This window comes from Gordionus sp. m RMFG-2023, chromosome 2 (genome assembly GCF_954871325.1).
Source record: "Gordionus sp. m RMFG-2023 chromosome 2, tfGorSpeb1-WG-v2, whole genome shotgun sequence".
In the NCBI taxonomy this organism is placed as follows: Eukaryota; Metazoa; Nematomorpha; class Gordioida; order Chordodea; family Parachordodidae; genus Gordionus; species Gordionus sp. m RMFG-2023.
This window is the reverse complement of record NC_088776.1, coordinates 31,153,734-31,171,777: the sequence shown is the minus strand read 5'-3', so window position 1 is coordinate 31,171,777 and position 18,044 is coordinate 31,153,734. Positions and strand designations below refer to the sequence as shown.

The following is an 18,044-nucleotide window of genomic DNA, read 5'->3' as shown; positions in this document are numbered from 1 at the left end:
ATGTAGCTTAGAATTTAATAAATCAAATAAAAAGTTTAAAATATTGTTTTAAATCATTTATTTTTTAAAAATCGGGCAGATTTTAAATCTACCAACCATAATATATTCTGATTTATTATATATAGTTAATTATATAAAATTTTAAATATAAATAATATTACGAAATAAAATGTTTTGAGAAACTCGGAACTAGTGCATTTTTTTTAACATTCCGTTCAACTTCTTTAAAATAAAAAATGGTCCATTCCATTCCATAACATTTTCATTAATATTAATAATCTCGCGTTCTGGAGATCATAACTTTCTCAATATTCCATATCTATCATTAGTAATGTTTTCCAAAATCTAGCTTTCCCATTTTTCTAAATCTGACATATTCCAAACCCCGATTTTAATTAATCGATTTTGTATTTGCTTTTGAAAGGACTCAAAGTTTTCACTTAGCCAATAATTTTTCTCTATAGACATTAGAGTAATGCCCAACCCGGTTAGGTAACGTCTGATGGGCCCGGCTGGGCAAAAAGTAGAGATGCCCTACACGTTAATAGAGAATAGAAAAGAATTTATTCTAAAGCCTAATTTTGTTAAAAAATATTTTTTATTTTGAAATGACGTGCTATTATGATTATTTATTCATAAAAACGATTTCCCTTTCCTAAATTTCATGTTTATTGCTTTAATAACAAAATCATGAAACCGAGATCCTCATCATTATTGTTTATTTTTCTATATGATATACTCCTGGATTTTAAAAACCAGACCGGGCAACCATAATAAAAAAATTGGAAATCGGACCGGGTACAAATTTGGATGCCGGGCAAAAATTAAATCCTAACCGGGTCGGGCCTGAAAATTTTGCTTTGCAGACCTCTAATTAGCATCCCGATGAACTAATAAACCTCTCGACATGATGTATATATTTTTTCTTATAGATAATAATATTTTAGATGCATATATTCGCGTTACTGCTCAACTATAGATGCTCCAATATAATGTCTGATTAGTACTTTTATTAATTCATCAATCAGTTTTTCTAGTTCAATGGATAATTCATTTTTAAGCGAAGTAAAAAAAACCATAGCGGCAAGCCTTAGGCTGATTCTTATATATCATATTTTAAATTGCCATTCTAAAATCAATTACGCCTTAATACATTAGTTTCATTTTTCTCGATTTAAGATATTATTGAATCTTATGTTTCTACAATATTTATAGATATTATTGGTCCTTTTATGTTTAATAGATATAAAAGTAAGATAATTAAAATGGAATTACGATTTATATTTTCAGCAATCTTAAGCATAAAGTTTTTGCCATATTTTGAAAGCACTAATTCTAGGAAAAACAAAAATATGAATGGATTGAAAGGATCAACTACATCAGCCTTAGTAAAATTCGAAATTTAAATTGTGCTCTTGTATTTCTCCAAGAGATATATTTTTGATTATAAGTTTTATTTATACAAATTTTTATTGTTTATTATTTTTGCCTTTTTTAATTTTTTTTATATAAATTTTATGTTATTATAATAAACAGGATCTAATTTTGACGGAAAATAAAACTTGGCTTTCTAAATAATATCTATTACATTATTATTGTTTTTATTTTTTATATCATTATCCTATGTAATTGTTTTAAAAGAATTGAGAATCATCTGAATCAAATCATAAGGGTTTAGTAAAGTTAAAAATACTCTATAGATTATTAAAAGTTTCAATAATATAATTAAGTTTTCATTGTATTTGCTTAAATTTTTTTGATTTGCTAAATTTTTTTTTTACCGAAACCCTATATAAATTTGTTTAACATCAACGAACATAATTTATTTAAAGCTTCGTGTTATAACAATCAAGTAATTAGACGTGTTATCTATTTTTATTTTAATTTAAATTATTTTATTTATTACAACTTAACGATAATGACGTAATAACAACTTTTAGTTATGGCCTTCGCCTTGAATAAAAAATAGTTTACTTTGTTTAAAAATACGAATTTGTCCGATTTCGACGTAAATTGATTTCTTTATTTTTTTTAAAGTATTATATCCTGCTGATATAATTTGGCAAAAAAATTTTATTAACTAATTTAATTATTAAGCTTATTAAATTTAAAAGATATTTGTTTAAAATAATATATTTGTTGGTAAAATTTTTGAAACTTGAAACGCTACTCCCAAATAATTTTTAAATTTTATATTCTCACTATTATTTATATTCTAAATCTGCAGTTATATCATCACCGTGATATGCTAGCTACCCGAATCAATAGAGATCAACTCGTTTCATTGACACAATCAGTTATGATGAATGATATTGACCCTGAATCATTAACAAAAGATAACCAAAAATCCCAGGAATCACTTATTTCTATATATGATTTGGATCATCTTCCCAGTAAACGCCAAATATGGGAAGAATCTGAACACCAAAATATCTCTACTTTTCAAAAATCTCCAAAGAATAATTTTTATAACGATGCTTTACATATCCTTAAAAATACATCTCCAAATCCCCAGTCTAGCGATTTTTATAACCAATTAACGGAATCACTTAAAACTGGATATGATAAATCGAAGTCCGAATTAAGGCACATCATAATTGACGGAAGTAACGTCGCTATGAAGTAAATCATTTTATAAATTATTGCATAGATAAGGTAAGAAAAGAAATAAATTAAGCAAAAAATATTTTTGCATCAAATAATATTTTTTAACCTATATTTATTACTTATTATACACATAATAGTCACGGCAACAAAAGAGTATTCTCATGTAAAGGTATCGAGATATGCGTAAATTGGTTTACTTGCAGGGGTCATAAAGACGTTACTGTATTTGTTCCTCAGTGGAGGACAGAAGTTTCTAAAGATGAGACCTCGATACGAAGTTTTTTTTTACTGAACTTATATTTAAAATACTAGGTTAATTATAATTTTATAGTATATTTTATTTATAAATAAGCTTAAAGGCCTACGCTCAGAGGCGGATTGGTCATAAGACCAAGTGGGCATTTTGCCTACGAGGCCGCGAGAAAATGTCGATTTTTGAGGCTGATCAGAAAAAAGAGGGCAATATTATATTTTTTTATCATATAAGTTATGACTTTTCATATTCATATATTTTTAAGATTTGTTTTACTATATCTCTTTTTTATAGATCATACTATTATAAGTTTTTTTTATCATTTAAAATAAAACAATCCGTATACGTTTAAATAAAATTTTGATAATTTACATTTTTAATTCCTTATTAAAATAGAATTTAATTGGCTTTAAAATAATAAATGAGAAGAACGACAGATTTGCAATAATATCCATGTAGCAGGACATATATTTGATTGAGATATTATGTAACAATGTATCCTACAAAGGATCAAACCACCATGGAAATTTTGAAAATTTAAATCATGTGAATAGGATGATAAGAATTATGTTAAAAATGATAAAAATATAGAGACTACTTAAGAAGGTTATTTTTAAGAGGAAACCTAGAAAAGAACTGAAACATTCCGATAAATCAAAATTCAAGGGAAGAGGTTCTCTAATAACTGTTGTCAAAGGCAACCGTTTATAAAATAATTAATGCTATGCAGGTAAAATTAGATTTAAGTTTTTAAAAAAGGAAATAAGTAACTAATGAACAAATATATAGTAAACAAGACATCGCTCATTAGATGAATCAAATAAATGAATGGACGCTCCATCCTTGCAAATAATTTATCTGTCCAAAGTAAGCCGTCAATGCGCCAAAAAATAGGAGAAACAAAATAGTGGGCACATGGAGCCTTAAAGTTATATGGCGAAGTCTCGATTAAATGGGCTATAGATAATTAATAATAAATCGTTTGAGGCGAGAACCTCATTGAGAATTGCAAATTCAAAAAAAATTTTGAGAAAATTTGAAATAATTGAGCAGTTCTTGTTATAATCTCAGACTAAAAAAGTTATTTTATCAGTTTGAAAAATGATTGAGGGTGCCAATCATTCAAAATATAGTTATAAATATAACTACAATTTTGAATGAAAAGGATTAAAATATAGCATCTACAAATAAAAAGAAATATTAAGAAGTAAAAAGTCGAAAAAGGAGGTTGTATAGAGATGAAACGTCCTAAGATCCGATGGACATCTATAACTGTTGAAGTATTTCGTTCTATAATTGATCAAATTGTTTGACAGAAAGATTTTCTGCGAATAAAGAGCTTATAAAGAATTTGCAATATGGGTATCGAAGCATATAAATAAAATAAATATCAAAGGTGTATTTAAAACCTTGAAGAAAATATAAATGTATCCAGTGACAAATTACGATCTTTATTTGCCCGTATTTATAAAAATTAAATAGTCAGGTTAAATGAAAATACTGACGATATAATTTATGAGATTGAGATGTCTAAATGAAATAATACAAGATAATAATAACCTTATATGTTTGAGACTCTTTTACCCTATAATATGCACCCCAGGATTGTAAAAATAATATTTATTCTAGGAGTTATATAAGGATATTTTAAGTTTCATATATTTTATTAAGTCTAGTGATTAAAATATTGGTAATTTCTTACAAATTCAAATATAAATTAATGATAAAATATGTTACCATCAATATGTTTTTCCAGAAATTGTTATTTTTTCAACTTTAAATCTATAAAATTATTAAGGAGAAATTGAGGCAATCCTATATCTTCACAATTTATCATTTGAAATCAATATGCAGAATTAATATTCAATAATCGAATAAATATGTATTCGCTGCAATTTTATTTTAGCCTTCCTCGGCTCCCTTATTTTCATTGGCAAATTTAATAGATACAAACAAGAGACTAAAATTATTTTTTATTTAAAAATTAGTCCATTGCCGAATGCTTAAAATGATAATCCTTGATTGTTATTAATAAATTAGACAATAAGACATTAATTAACTAGTTTACATCAATAATTTAATATACAGCCTTTTTTGGACTTTACAAAGGATCAATAAAATTCATTAGGCATTTTCCCATTTATCATTTATTTTTTTAAATGTAACGAAAAGCTTTTTGTAACCGTTAAATCTTCTAAATAAAGGTATCGTTAAGTTTTTCAAATTACGTGACCAACCCTAGATCAGCGTCAAAGAGTCTCACAGACATATAAAGCATTGATTACACGTTTGTTATTGCACACTTGGTAGGATTATTATTATCTTATGTTATTTCATTTAGTTAGATTCCTCACTCATAATTATATCGTCAATATTTTTATTTAACCTATTTAATTTTTGTAAATATACATCTAAATTTTCTTCTAGGTCATTTTAAATATTAGAGATAAGTCCGATTTGCGGACGTCTCATTATTATACAACCTCTTTGTTTGAGATTTTATTTTTTTAAATTTCTCTTTATTTATAGATGCTATATAACTGTTTTTAATTAGCAATCTTTTCATGAATTGGGGAAAAAAAAATTTTAATATTTTTTTTTGATGCTTAGAACCCTTGAATCCTCCAATTTAAAAAATGATCCGAGTTTGGGTTAAGCAAAATACGAGGGTGTTCACATTCCTGGTTATCGTCTCATAATTTTTTTTTTTCTTTTAGGACATTTCCAAACGTTTTTTCAAGGCGATTTTTGAGGCATGTTTTCAGCTAATATTTTATTTATTTTCAAACGAAGGATAATATTGTCGAATTAATTTTTTTATATAATATAATATTTTTAAAAACGTAACCTCCGGATTTCAGACGCCATTTAATCTTTATTAAAGTGAAATTCATGGTCAGGACAGGACACCCTCTAATCCAAAGATGTTTACACATATGTATAATGTAAAAAATATTTAATTATATAGGTTAATTATTAAATTTGTCAAAATATATTTTATAATTATAAATATTATATTTTCCTTGTTAATATATATTTTTTAAACATTCCTCCTTATAATAATTTATTCTTATATTTTGTACTTCTCTCGCATGGGGTTATCTTCAACTGATAAATCTGAGTATAAATCAAGCTTTAAATAAATCACAAATATTTCAATATTCGATAATTTAAATCTGGAATGAATTGAGAGCAACTATATTCAAAAATCGAGGACTATTTTAAATATCAATCATGGACAGAAATGTCCAGGTCAAAAAGACTGGACAAAATCCAAATTTTCAAAAAAAATTAATTTTAATGGTTTCTCCTTAATTATCAATTATTGACTTGTTATTAATATAGATTCAATATTTTCAATATTTTAACTAATTTAGCCTTTAATTTAAAACTAATTATTTAACATTAATAAAAGGCAAAAATAACTAATTTCTGTACTTTTAATCCCCATTATCTCAAGTAATATAATTGCTAATGAGCTAAAATTTCTTTTTTGATATAACTATAACATATAATGTGCCTACAGATTTTTTTTTATCGAAATTGAAAGGGGTAAGCCGATAATCTCGATTTTCTTGCTTTTTTGACTTGGAATGACATTATACTGTTTTTAAATTGGCTTGAAATTTATCAAAAAATTATATCTTATACGTAGTATTATATAAAAAAAATTAGATCAGGAGATATTGTATCGATTAGAAAATGAGAAAAAATTAGTCTTCACTCCATCCCGAAAAGTGTTAGTCTTTGACGATGTGAATTCTGAATCAAACTTCTCGGAAGATATGCCAGAGCCAGATGATTGCAAAAAGTCGAATACTAAGCCCAAATACAAAAGAATCATTTGTTACGATGATAGGTACATTTTTGCTATAAATAATAAATTAATAATATAAAGGTATGAAAGAGTTGTGCAATACGGCGTTTTGTATCTTGTACTCTATCTTTTCACATTTTTGATGAGATACTTATATCTGTAGATACTATGTTTCAAGAATTTTTTTTCATTTCCTTGATATAAGATACAGATACTTTTTTATTTTTAAAATTTATTATTTGACTTTTAATATTTTTTTTCCGTCTATTCTTCAGTAATTTTATTGTTTTACTTTCCTTTTTGTTTAAAATTTTTTTTTTATGTTTATGTTTCTTTTTTTAAAATTACATTTATATAAATGATATAATAAGATTATTTTATTATAGTCGTCAAAATATCATGTTTTTGTTAGTGTTTTAGATAATTTAACAAAATTTTGGATATGGATATCATTTATTTTAAATTATCTTTCTACTTGTTGAAATATTTAACATATATATATGCATGGTATTTTTTTATGTATTTCTGTTAGTTGGTATATACTACATCTACAAAAATATGAATCGAATATTTGCATTATTCTTTTCGAATCGAATAATTATGGGTCATTCTACGTAAAATCAATCACGGTTCGGTTGACACATGTGAAAATTCGTATATAAACTAAGATTCTAATCTATACTTGGGAATAATTTTGCCCTCCTAGCTTTTATACCTTTGGAGATATCTACTAAAGTCAAAGCATGTAAAACTAAAATTGCCTTTTTTGCGAGTGTATGTATATATTAATTTAATGATTGATTAAAAATACCCAATAAATCTAGTATCAAAATAAAGAATATACTTTTTTTTAGAAAATTAAATTAAAAAATTATTTTTATAAATATCTACACATCTTATTTCCAGAATAAAATTTAAAATATCATAAAGAAAATTGGGTAAACCCGATTTTATAAAACTTTAGATAAACATTACTATCACCATTCTATATGTGTATAAAAAAAATTAGATGGGCTCTAAATGATTTGTTTACCAAAATCGATGAAAACTAATAAAAAATGAAAAAATATATTTATACTATATATGGCGTTTAATTTTGATTAGCATAATATTCTAATAATGTCTTTATTTGATTATTTTTATATATCTATAACGTTCCTATCCAACAGAAGAGCTACTTTTATACTATGTATATTTTTCATTTTAATAGTTTTTATCGAATTTGCTTATGAAATCGTATAGGCACCACTAAAATATTTTTCTACTCAGATGGAATGGTAATAGTAATGTTTATCGGTTTTACCCATTTTTAATTCTTAAGATTTTAAATTTTATTCTGGGAATAAAAGGTCTAAAATTTTTGAATAATTACTTTTACTTTCTAATGATAAAACATATTCTTTATTTTGATATTAGATTGTTATATACTATGATAGCCCGTCAAGAATGACGGGGAATTAGAATTTTCTCCTTATGGATAAATAATAAATTTTACCATCAAATGACGATGGATGAATCAGAATAGTCAAATGAGAGGAATAGATTATCCATATTCATTCTTCCAAGATTTCTATAAATTTTTAGAGAAAAGGACAAATATATTATGGAAAATATGGAATAAAAAAAAATGATTTGTTAGTTATGATATTTATCAATTCTTTTAACAAATTTTCCACATTCAGATGCAATGGTTTTTGCTCTCTAACTTCTTATTCTACATTCATCTCAAAGAATCATTTAAATGCTTTTAAAATCTTCCTAGATACTCCTTTAAAAAAAGACCTGCCATCATAGATTCGAATCAATTATGGGGGCAAACCTGATTATCTCATAAACACTGTGATGGTATCCACCTCATTGCGATGAGCTATTTAGAAGATTATTAGCAAAAATAATTGCCATGGGGTCAAGACCCAGGGTTTTAATTTATTAAGTTTATATATCATTTAGGATTTGGTGTTAAAGGAGAAGGCAAAATAGCTTCACATGCCATTTGTATTATATCCAAAGATCCCCCTCCTAACCTGGCTATTATCAAAGTAGACTTTAAAAATGCTTTCAATAGTAAATTTCGTGAACATTTCATAAATTGTTTTTATACCAAATTTCCTGTTTATTCAAAATAGCTCCTTTATTCAGCCCACATGTCATATATTCTGACGAAAGGATTCAGAAGGGGGCACACGTTTTACCTTAATTCATTATCAAAATACGGTAAATTTCTGATTCACACCTCATATATGCTTATTCCTGATTTATTCATCATTAAAATACGGTAAATTTCTGATTCACTCTCATATAGGCTTATTTCTGATTTATCCAACATCAAATTAAGGAGAATACTAATTCATTGTCATTCTTGTGGGACATCAGCTAGTAATCATATAAATACAAATATTTATTAGATTGTAAGAATGGATCTTTCCTGAAGGTTTTTTTATTAACAATGGAAGCCACAAAGCACTCCTCATATGGATCCATTCTTCAAGATGATCTTTATTATAAGAAATATATATTTTGATATAGGTACAGGGGTTATGCCTTATTTTAATTTTTTAAATATACCCGGGGTGGGCCTAAAAATTTTAAAGATACCCAGGTCGGGCTGTATATTTTACATAGCCATTATTATCTATAAAAATTGAAAAAAAATCCAGACCGGGCCATGGCAAAAATTATTTTAAAACAAAATTCAGGGCGGGCTGTGCAAATGGTACCTACAGGTCTGATATATCTTTTACCTTTAATATAAATATATAATCGAAACATATAAATTTTTATTATATTAATTACATAAAATCTGTAAACTGTATTTTTGTGCTCAATAAAAATATATTCCTAAATGAATTTTTATACATTCATTTGCAATTTAAAACCTAAAAAAATTATTCTTGCTAGATTAAAGTTTTTTTTACCTAACTTAAATCCGCCTATTCTATGGATAAACTGAAAAATATTGGGTTGGTGATTGGGAGGGTTAAAAAATATCTTTAAAACAATGGGTAGGTGAATTTGAAATATATTTCAGGCAAACAACTGACTTCTATTTATTATTAGATATTATTTTGTATTTCATAATTTATAAGTTTAAGTAAAAAACATTAAAATAATACATAAAGAGCCAAATCAACCAATGTAGTAATTTTTAAACATTGGATAGGTAAGTTAAACAAAATTATTATATAAATGAGCAGGCAGGTGCATCACAACTTGCCCATTAAAGATCTCTAGTTAGGATGACATCGAAACAGCAGATCATAATGGATTTTACCTCTACCAAAGAATCCATTTATAAGTGATATGCGTCTGCCACTTTTAATTTCCCATGCATTTACCACCAGAGGTCTGCAAATGACAACATTTTCAGGCCCAATGGGAATTTAGTTAATGCCCATCCCAATGGACGGAACCACCAAGTTGGATTAAGAAAATAAAAAACCAAGTTGGATTAAGAAAAAAAAATGATGTTTGCTGGATTCGAACCCAAGGCCATCAGATTTGTAAGCGACGCGCTTGCCGATTAGACCACAGGCGTTTTTCAAAATTCATGATTTTTTAAATATATATTATAAATTATGACACTATGAGTGTGACACGGCTTTTATAAATATTATAGATATTTGTGTAAATCAATCATTAATTTAATAATTAAAGGCACTTGCAAAAAAGGCATTTTTTTTAATACTTTGACCTTAAATATTTTCAAAAGTATAAAAGCTAGCAGGCTAAAATTTTGCCCAATTATAGATTACAAGAACCTTAGGGGCCATTCCACATCAAATCGATCACGATTCGGCCGACCCCTTTTAAAATTGTTAAAAATTTCTGGAATAATTTAGATAGTTAAGAAAATGAGAAAGCCGTTTATTTTAGCTCGCTAGCACATTTGGTTCCCGAGATATAAGGACTCAAAGGTGCAAAAAAGAGCCACTTTGGAATCTGTAAAATTTTTTAAAATGCTTATATCTCAAAAACTATTTATAGTAAGATAATATAGAATATATCAAATTGTAGGTAAAAAAAATCTCTAAAGAGCTATCAAAAAACAATAAATATTGGCGCCAATTTTAGCCTTTAACCTCCGGTTTATATTTTGCTTTACCAGTGTTTTTAAGCAAAAAAAGGAGTTTGTTTTCGAATATTTTTTTTTGCTTTTTATTTAGACACCTTTGCTAAATATATATACGATAACAAAACCTTGGCAACGCTATCGACTCTAAAAATTGATGAAAAATAGATGGCGCTTTATGAAATTACAGATTATGGTTAACATTTTGCTGCTAACTTATCAATAACCGGATATTTTCACCTTTTATACTAAAATATTTTGAATTTCTATTAAATATACTAATTAAACTGAGGAGCAGAGTGGGCAAATGCCCATTAGACACTTACTAATGTAACAAATTTCCAATAATAAATATCTTTCATATAATTTTTTAATTTTTAAGATATCTAGAATTTCATCGAATTTTTCATCTGATGAAGATAATGATTTAATTTTAGTCGTTAAAACTTTTTTTTACTCTAGATATTTTTTTCTTCGAATATTTCTTTTCCCATAAGCGTTTTCTTTTAATGAGAGATTCCCCATTTGATTGTAGGGATATATTAATATTATCAATAGCCTCTTGATTAATTATATGAGGGGGAGAATCAATATCTACATTGTCATTTGAAGTTTAAGGAATGTTTGCTAATTTTTGTCGGCATGAAAAGCATATTAATATATCTAAATTGAATGGTAAATTTTTTTGGGTCATCCAGGGTAGAATCTTTCTTAGATTCTCGCGATAATAAGCATGTCTCTGTAGATTAAATGGGTTGCAACATTTTAATATTTGGTACGCCCATCTGTGATATAGAATAAAATTTTAATTGATCTGCACATAGAATATATGTTTTTGCACTCTCCAAATCCATAATGTTATTGGTGGACAGACGATAAAATAATAAGTGCAGACGGGTTGAATTATTTAAAATTAATGAACGGACAAGTTAAAAATATTACGCAGAAAGAGAGATCGTTTTAAACAGTTTATTTTGAAAAATCGATAATATGCCTAATAAAATATTCGTTTTTACTGCAGCTGTTGTACATTATCGAGCTAATAAGTCATTCGCTATAGTAGCAAAGTAGAGGTCTAAAAAATGTAAAACATTTTAAGGATGGTGGGGGGGGGAGGCAGAATTGGAAAATTTTATCACATTTCTTATAAACGTATCAATATTTTCATTTTCCTTAAGAATAATATTTTCCAACCATTAGCGCCATCTACCTTTTTCTTCAATTTTTGGTAAAAATGTAAATTTCAGAAAAGTCGATGGCGTCGCCAAGGTTTTGACATAGTATATATATTTATAAAAAGTGTCTAAATAAAAAGCAAAAAAAAATTTTCGAAAACAAACTACCTTTTTTGCTTAAAAAATACAGGTGAAGCAAGAGAGGTAAACCGGAAGTTAAAGACTCAAATTGGCGCCAATTTTTATTGTTTTATGATAGTCCTTTAGATATTTTTTTTATTTACAATATGATATATTATACATTTTTTTACTATAAATAGTTTTTGAGATATAAGCATTTTAAGAATTTTACAGATTCCAAAATGGCTCTTTTTTGCACTTTTGAACCCCTATATCTCGGGAACCAGGTGTGCTAGCGAGCTAAAATAAACGAATTTCTCATTTATATACCTATCTAAATAATTCCAGAAATTTTTAACAATTTTAAATGGGGTCGGCTGAAAATGTGCCTTTTTCGATCGATTTGACATGGAATGGCCCTTAGTTTATATACGAATGTTCATCTAAATTAAAAGGGTTCGACCGTGTGTCGTGTTTTTTTGGTAGGTGTGCCATGGAATGAGAATAATAAAACCTTTCGATTTGATTTATCAATATTAGATTCGAAAATTAATTCTTCAAAAAAATTTTCAAATATGAAAAAATGATTATTAAAATTTAAAAAAGTGATTTATAGATGTGAGTAAAAAAAAGAGTTCCTTAAGGAACATGTTAATACTTGAGAATAATTTTCAATATTTACAAATTTTTTGGAAAATACGAATTATTTGTTCCTTATTTGTATTCGATTTGAATTTTCTAATCAATAATTTTGTTATTCGTGTTCGTAAAATACGAATCGACCCAACGAATAATTCGTTTAGATATAGTCCATAAATCTCTCCATTTCTACCCTTATTGGGTAACAGAATATTTTTACAGTTGGTTAGGAAAACGATAATACTGATTTTTATGAACCAAGAGGTTATATTGACCTCCTCATCGACTTTATGACTCTTATTTCGTAAAAGAAATTTGTATCTAAGAAAGAAAGAAAGAAAAGCTATCTATATCTAGTTTCTTATTTCTAAGACTTACTCAACTCTCAAGATGGTATCATAAATTAGTTAGGAAACAAACTTTTCTTTTTCTTCAAAAATTGTGTAAAATAAAATTATTTAAGCAAAATAGAAATACTAAAAATTAAAATTATAGGAAATTATATAACTCTAATAAAATTAAAATTAATATTTAAGATTGAAATGCTCTCATTTTTATTCACGACTACAAATACAATAGATACATTATCAAGTTTGCCCTTGAAATGGACGGCATAATAGTCTCCAATGATAACTATAGAGATCTAGCTATGGAATCGCCATGTTTTGCAAGGGTCATCGAAAAAAGGCTCCTCATGTACACCTTCATCAATGACAAGTATATTCTTTAATTAAATTAAATGGAATAAGCGATTGAAAGTAGTAACATTAATACAATCGTTTTGTACAGAATTTTTTATTGAAATATGTTTTATTAAAATTTGTTGCAATGAAATAGATATTTTCTTTAATTCAAATATGTTAAGATTTATGCCTCCGGATGATCCATTGGGTAGAAATGGACCCAACATAGATGACTTTTTGTGCAATCTTACATCAACCCCATTGTCTCCTAATTTACAACAAAGTCAAGAAAAAAAAGATATAGTTTTACCTGTTTGCCCATATGGTAATTAATCAATTCACGAGGTCCTCACATTAGGAAATTTGTTTAAATAAATTTCGCTTAATTTCAAAAAATCAGAATTATATTTTTTTGGCACTATTGGATGGCACGCATGTTAAAAATAAATCTATGAAATATACATTTTTAATTAATCTCTATTTATTTTCAGTATTGTGACAAATAGTGTTGCTAAACGACCCGATTTATATCGATTTTTAAACACGGCCCGAATAAGATTTTAGCTAAAATAATATTATGTAAGCCTGGAGATTTTGCTCATAGGTGTCAGAAAAGTTTGGACCTCTATTTGTTATATCTTGAGGCTTACATTATATTATTTTGGCTAAAATCTTAATCGATTCATTTTTAAAGTTTAAACCGGTAAAAAATATCTTCTAATATGAAATTTTAACAAAATTTAAATAACAGCATTAATTTAAAACTAAAAATATAATCATTTCTTGATTATTATAAAAAAATGAAGGTCCCAAATGTACTTACGGTAGCAAATGTAAATTCGATCATCCAGAGAAAAAAAGCAAATCTCGTAAACAGGTTACCGAAAAGCAAGCCGTTCAAGCTATGAAAGAAATGGAAAAATTTTTACTAAAAGAAAAAATAGGTTTTCTTAAATATACTCATATCATGAATCCAAGGCCGTTATTTCAGACTTTTTAGAAATTGCTTATTGCAAGACCAAATTTGAGGATTAAATAGATTTAATAGCCAATCGATAACTGGCCATGTTTTAATGGAATTTTGTTTATGATGCATAATTTACAACTTATATATTATTTTTTATAGGCAAAAAAGCTCTCTGCAGGACTTTCTCGCTTCAAACTTCACCAGCCTTATTTAATAATGACCAGTGTAACAAGCAAAACCTATGTTTTAACCAAACAACTAACAACCATTTAAAAGTTACTTCCCATCAGCAAACACTTTCTTTGGTTGACTCCAAAAAAGGTCCTTCATTCGAGCACTTCAAATTTAGACACAACAATAGTCTAAAGCAAACGGGAAATAAAATAATGAACGAATACCCCGATAAATTCGCCGTCTCACCAAGCTCTTCTATTGATAACAAAGTGAAACTTCAATCCAAATACAGTTTACCCAATTACAATCAAAACGTTATTCAAAGCGATAAATTAATTTTTAATTCACCATTCAACACAATTTATAACACATATCTACACGGAACCAATAAGAGATATTTAGGCAAAACTGCAAGCGATCCCTTTTCCAGCTTAAATCGCCAACTCAAACCTAATACTGATTTGTTTTCACAGTATGGTGACTCTCCTTCTCACACCAATATCAGTTACAAATTTCCTTACAACGTTTCTCTACATCCGCCTAGTACTATATTCTACCAATCCAATACCCCAGTCTTGCCACCCTCACCATACGATACTTGTTTATCCCATGCACCCGATGATTTTTCAGCACTCTCACAACATTTATCGTCCCTTAATATCTCGACTTCTTCACATTTTTTTCCGCAAACAATGAAAGTCACTGCTCATCAAACATTTCAACCCCTTTGCTCTAACGCAAATTACGATTTAGTTTCTCTCCAATCCGCCCAAAATGCTTTTGGTGGTGATAATCCTGAACCCTTATTAAAATCTCTTACCCAGTTAATAAATTTATTTTTAATTAGATTTAATCAATATCATGATAAGATAACTGACTAATGATAATTTGGAAACAACTAAAAGGTCTTAGATATTTTGTAATTGTTTAATTTATCTTATAATATAAAATTTTCTCTACAAAAATTTTAATTTAAAACAGAAATGACAAATCCCCAATATCTTCCTTACCACTGAATATATTGGGTTTTTTACACAGCTACGAAAATCAATGTGACCTAAATTTCCAAAAAACGAGTAACTACTTATAAGAATTGTTTATTAAAAATATTACTTTTTCCGAAATTTTTGCACAATATATTTTATTACTTTTTCCGAAATTTTTGCACAATATATTTTATTACTTATTGAAGGTCAACGATCTTTGCAGTCTCGGTATTCAATCTGATCTTGGAAATTATAACTGATCAGGTTTTTGCATTGACCCGAACTATTTTTTCTTACTCGTATTTAAAAGATTAATTAAAAAAAATTTTAAAAAAAGAGGATTTTAACATTATCCATAAAAGTATTAATTATTTTCTTCTCACAAAATCGAATTGATTATTATAACATTGTTCGTTCTAACCCAATATTATATTATTTGTAGTCCTGGAAATAATGTATTCTTCGATTATTTGAATTAAATTACAGATGTTTAGCTAATTTTGAACCGAAAAATTTAATATTTATTGATAAAAAGTTTAAGCATTTCGATTTTTTAAAAAATGTTATTTTGCATTCATATTTGAATGAATGAATTCAATATTTGTTATGAGGTCTATTTGTTTCCTAACCATAATCACTCCAATAAAAATGGAATATCATAAGCGAAGATAATTTCTCCTGAAAAATTGGGAGTTATATAAAAAATTATTAGGGAATATTTTTCCGGGGAATTATTCCGTGATTCGTACCTAACCACTAAACTAGTATGAAATGAATCGTTAATATTGTTTCATTTTTTAAAGAACTATAATTTTGCCTATATTCAATTTAATATTCAATATCAACCCTAACCCTTATATTTAGAGCTGTGCCGATATTAAATATAGAATCGGCATCGATATTTAGCGTTTTCAAAAAATATCGGTTTGGACCGATGTCTTTTTAACCTATCCGATATTTTTTTAATTGTTTTTGATTATTTTATGATTTAAATTTAATCGTATAATTTTTTTTTATTTTATAAATAACATGAAAGTTACACCATTTTTTATTTAATTATCTGCAACAAGTGTTGTTAAACGGCACTATTAATTTTAAAAACGTTTAACTCAAGATTTGGTCAAACTAACTCAAGCTTATTGATTTTGCCCACAGATGGCAGAAAGGTTAAACTTCTATTGGCTAAATTTCGAGGTTTAGGTAATAATATTTTGGAAAAAAATCATGATTTAGCCCTTTTTAAAAATCGGCCAGGAGCTGTTTAACAACACTACATTCACCGATAAACATTGCAAATATTTAAATATGATTAACTTTTGGAGAATAAAAATAAAATTCATTCATGATAGTTGGTTTTTTTAAATAGAAAATATTGATATTTTTATGACATTGATAAGCAGCCATATGGCTGCTCCTACCTCTATCTAGCTGAATTAGCTGTCACAATAAATTATCTGATTATGATTATAAATAAAATCAAACCGACCAATTAGCAGTCATAGCATGGCTGTTATAAATTTTTTTATAAATATCGGATCACGGTTTATTCGGGTCTTTGAATTAAATCCGACTGTTATTAATTAGAAAAGTGGCCTTCACTAATTACATGGCCACGGTCGAGATATAACATCCAGACCGTAATCCCAAAAGCCCTTGAATCTATATTTTTACCTAATTTTCATTCATTTACATTGGTTGATTTTAGGCTTATTAAAATCCTACATATTAACGATAATGTCCTATTTCTCCTTTTTTGTCTAAAATGAATTTTAAAAAATCAAATTATCAAAGTTATTGTTGAATATTTAATTGTATTAACTTAAAAATGAAATACATTGTTTCTTCCTATAAGCTTTTAAAATTGGGCAGCAATTGGCAACTGGCCTAAAAAGCAATATGGCACCTAACCATAGGCGGGCTCGGTCCTAACCCATTTTGCAGGTCTCTAAAGCTTATTTTCACAATACAAGAAACCATTTTATTTCTATGTGAACGATAACATAAAATTATTTTTATTTATGGCTAGATCTGCTTAATCAATCCCACACCAGTCCTACCTCAAATTACAATAATTCCAAGGTAACCGATCATTACATTAATTTAGAAGCTAATAATGGACCCACAACGAACAATAATTACGATGGCCTGAACAGGATCTTTAATAATAATTTCGAAGCAATCGATAAAAAGCATGAGTTGTATTATCACCTATCTTCACTATTTCCCGAACATCAAGTTCGATATGTCATGAAGCTTTACCCTGAGCTTACTGATGCTAAAATTTTGTGTTCCATTTTGTTAAAGATGTGAAGCAATGATTTCGACAGTATTTACTTCTAAAAAAAAATTATTTCCTATATAATATTAAGTAAAAATATTATAAAATATTTGTAAAGGGATACGCAAAATTCTGAATCTTAAATCAGTTAGATTTCAAGATTCTATATACAAAAATATATCTAGTCTATAATTTAAAATGTATAAAATTTATTTTCATGAGAAGTAATCTTTATTTGTTTGTATAAAAATTCGACTACTATTATTTATATTATTA

The 18,044-nt window shown here is 27.2% G+C and overlaps 1 protein-coding gene across 1 annotated transcript; it reads left to right on the top strand.

Annotated features, from left to right (window-relative positions):
* The first annotated feature begins 1,787 nt into the window (after positions 1–1,787).
* On the top strand, positions 1,788–18,024 carry LOC135925241 (uncharacterized). Its single transcript, XM_065460468.1, has 10 exons — positions 1,788–1,852; positions 2,228–2,622; positions 2,745–2,884; positions 6,536–6,719; positions 13,260–13,397; positions 13,546–13,688; positions 14,170–14,307; positions 14,490–15,327; positions 15,486–15,580; positions 17,517–18,024. Exons 2-10 carry the CDS (start codon positions 2,246–2,248, stop codon positions 17,798–17,800), a joined length of 2,337 nt encoding a protein of 778 aa, XP_065316540.1. The 5' UTR covers positions 1,788–1,852; positions 2,228–2,245; the 3' UTR covers positions 17,801–18,024.
* Positions 18,025–18,044: the final 20 nt, after the last annotated feature.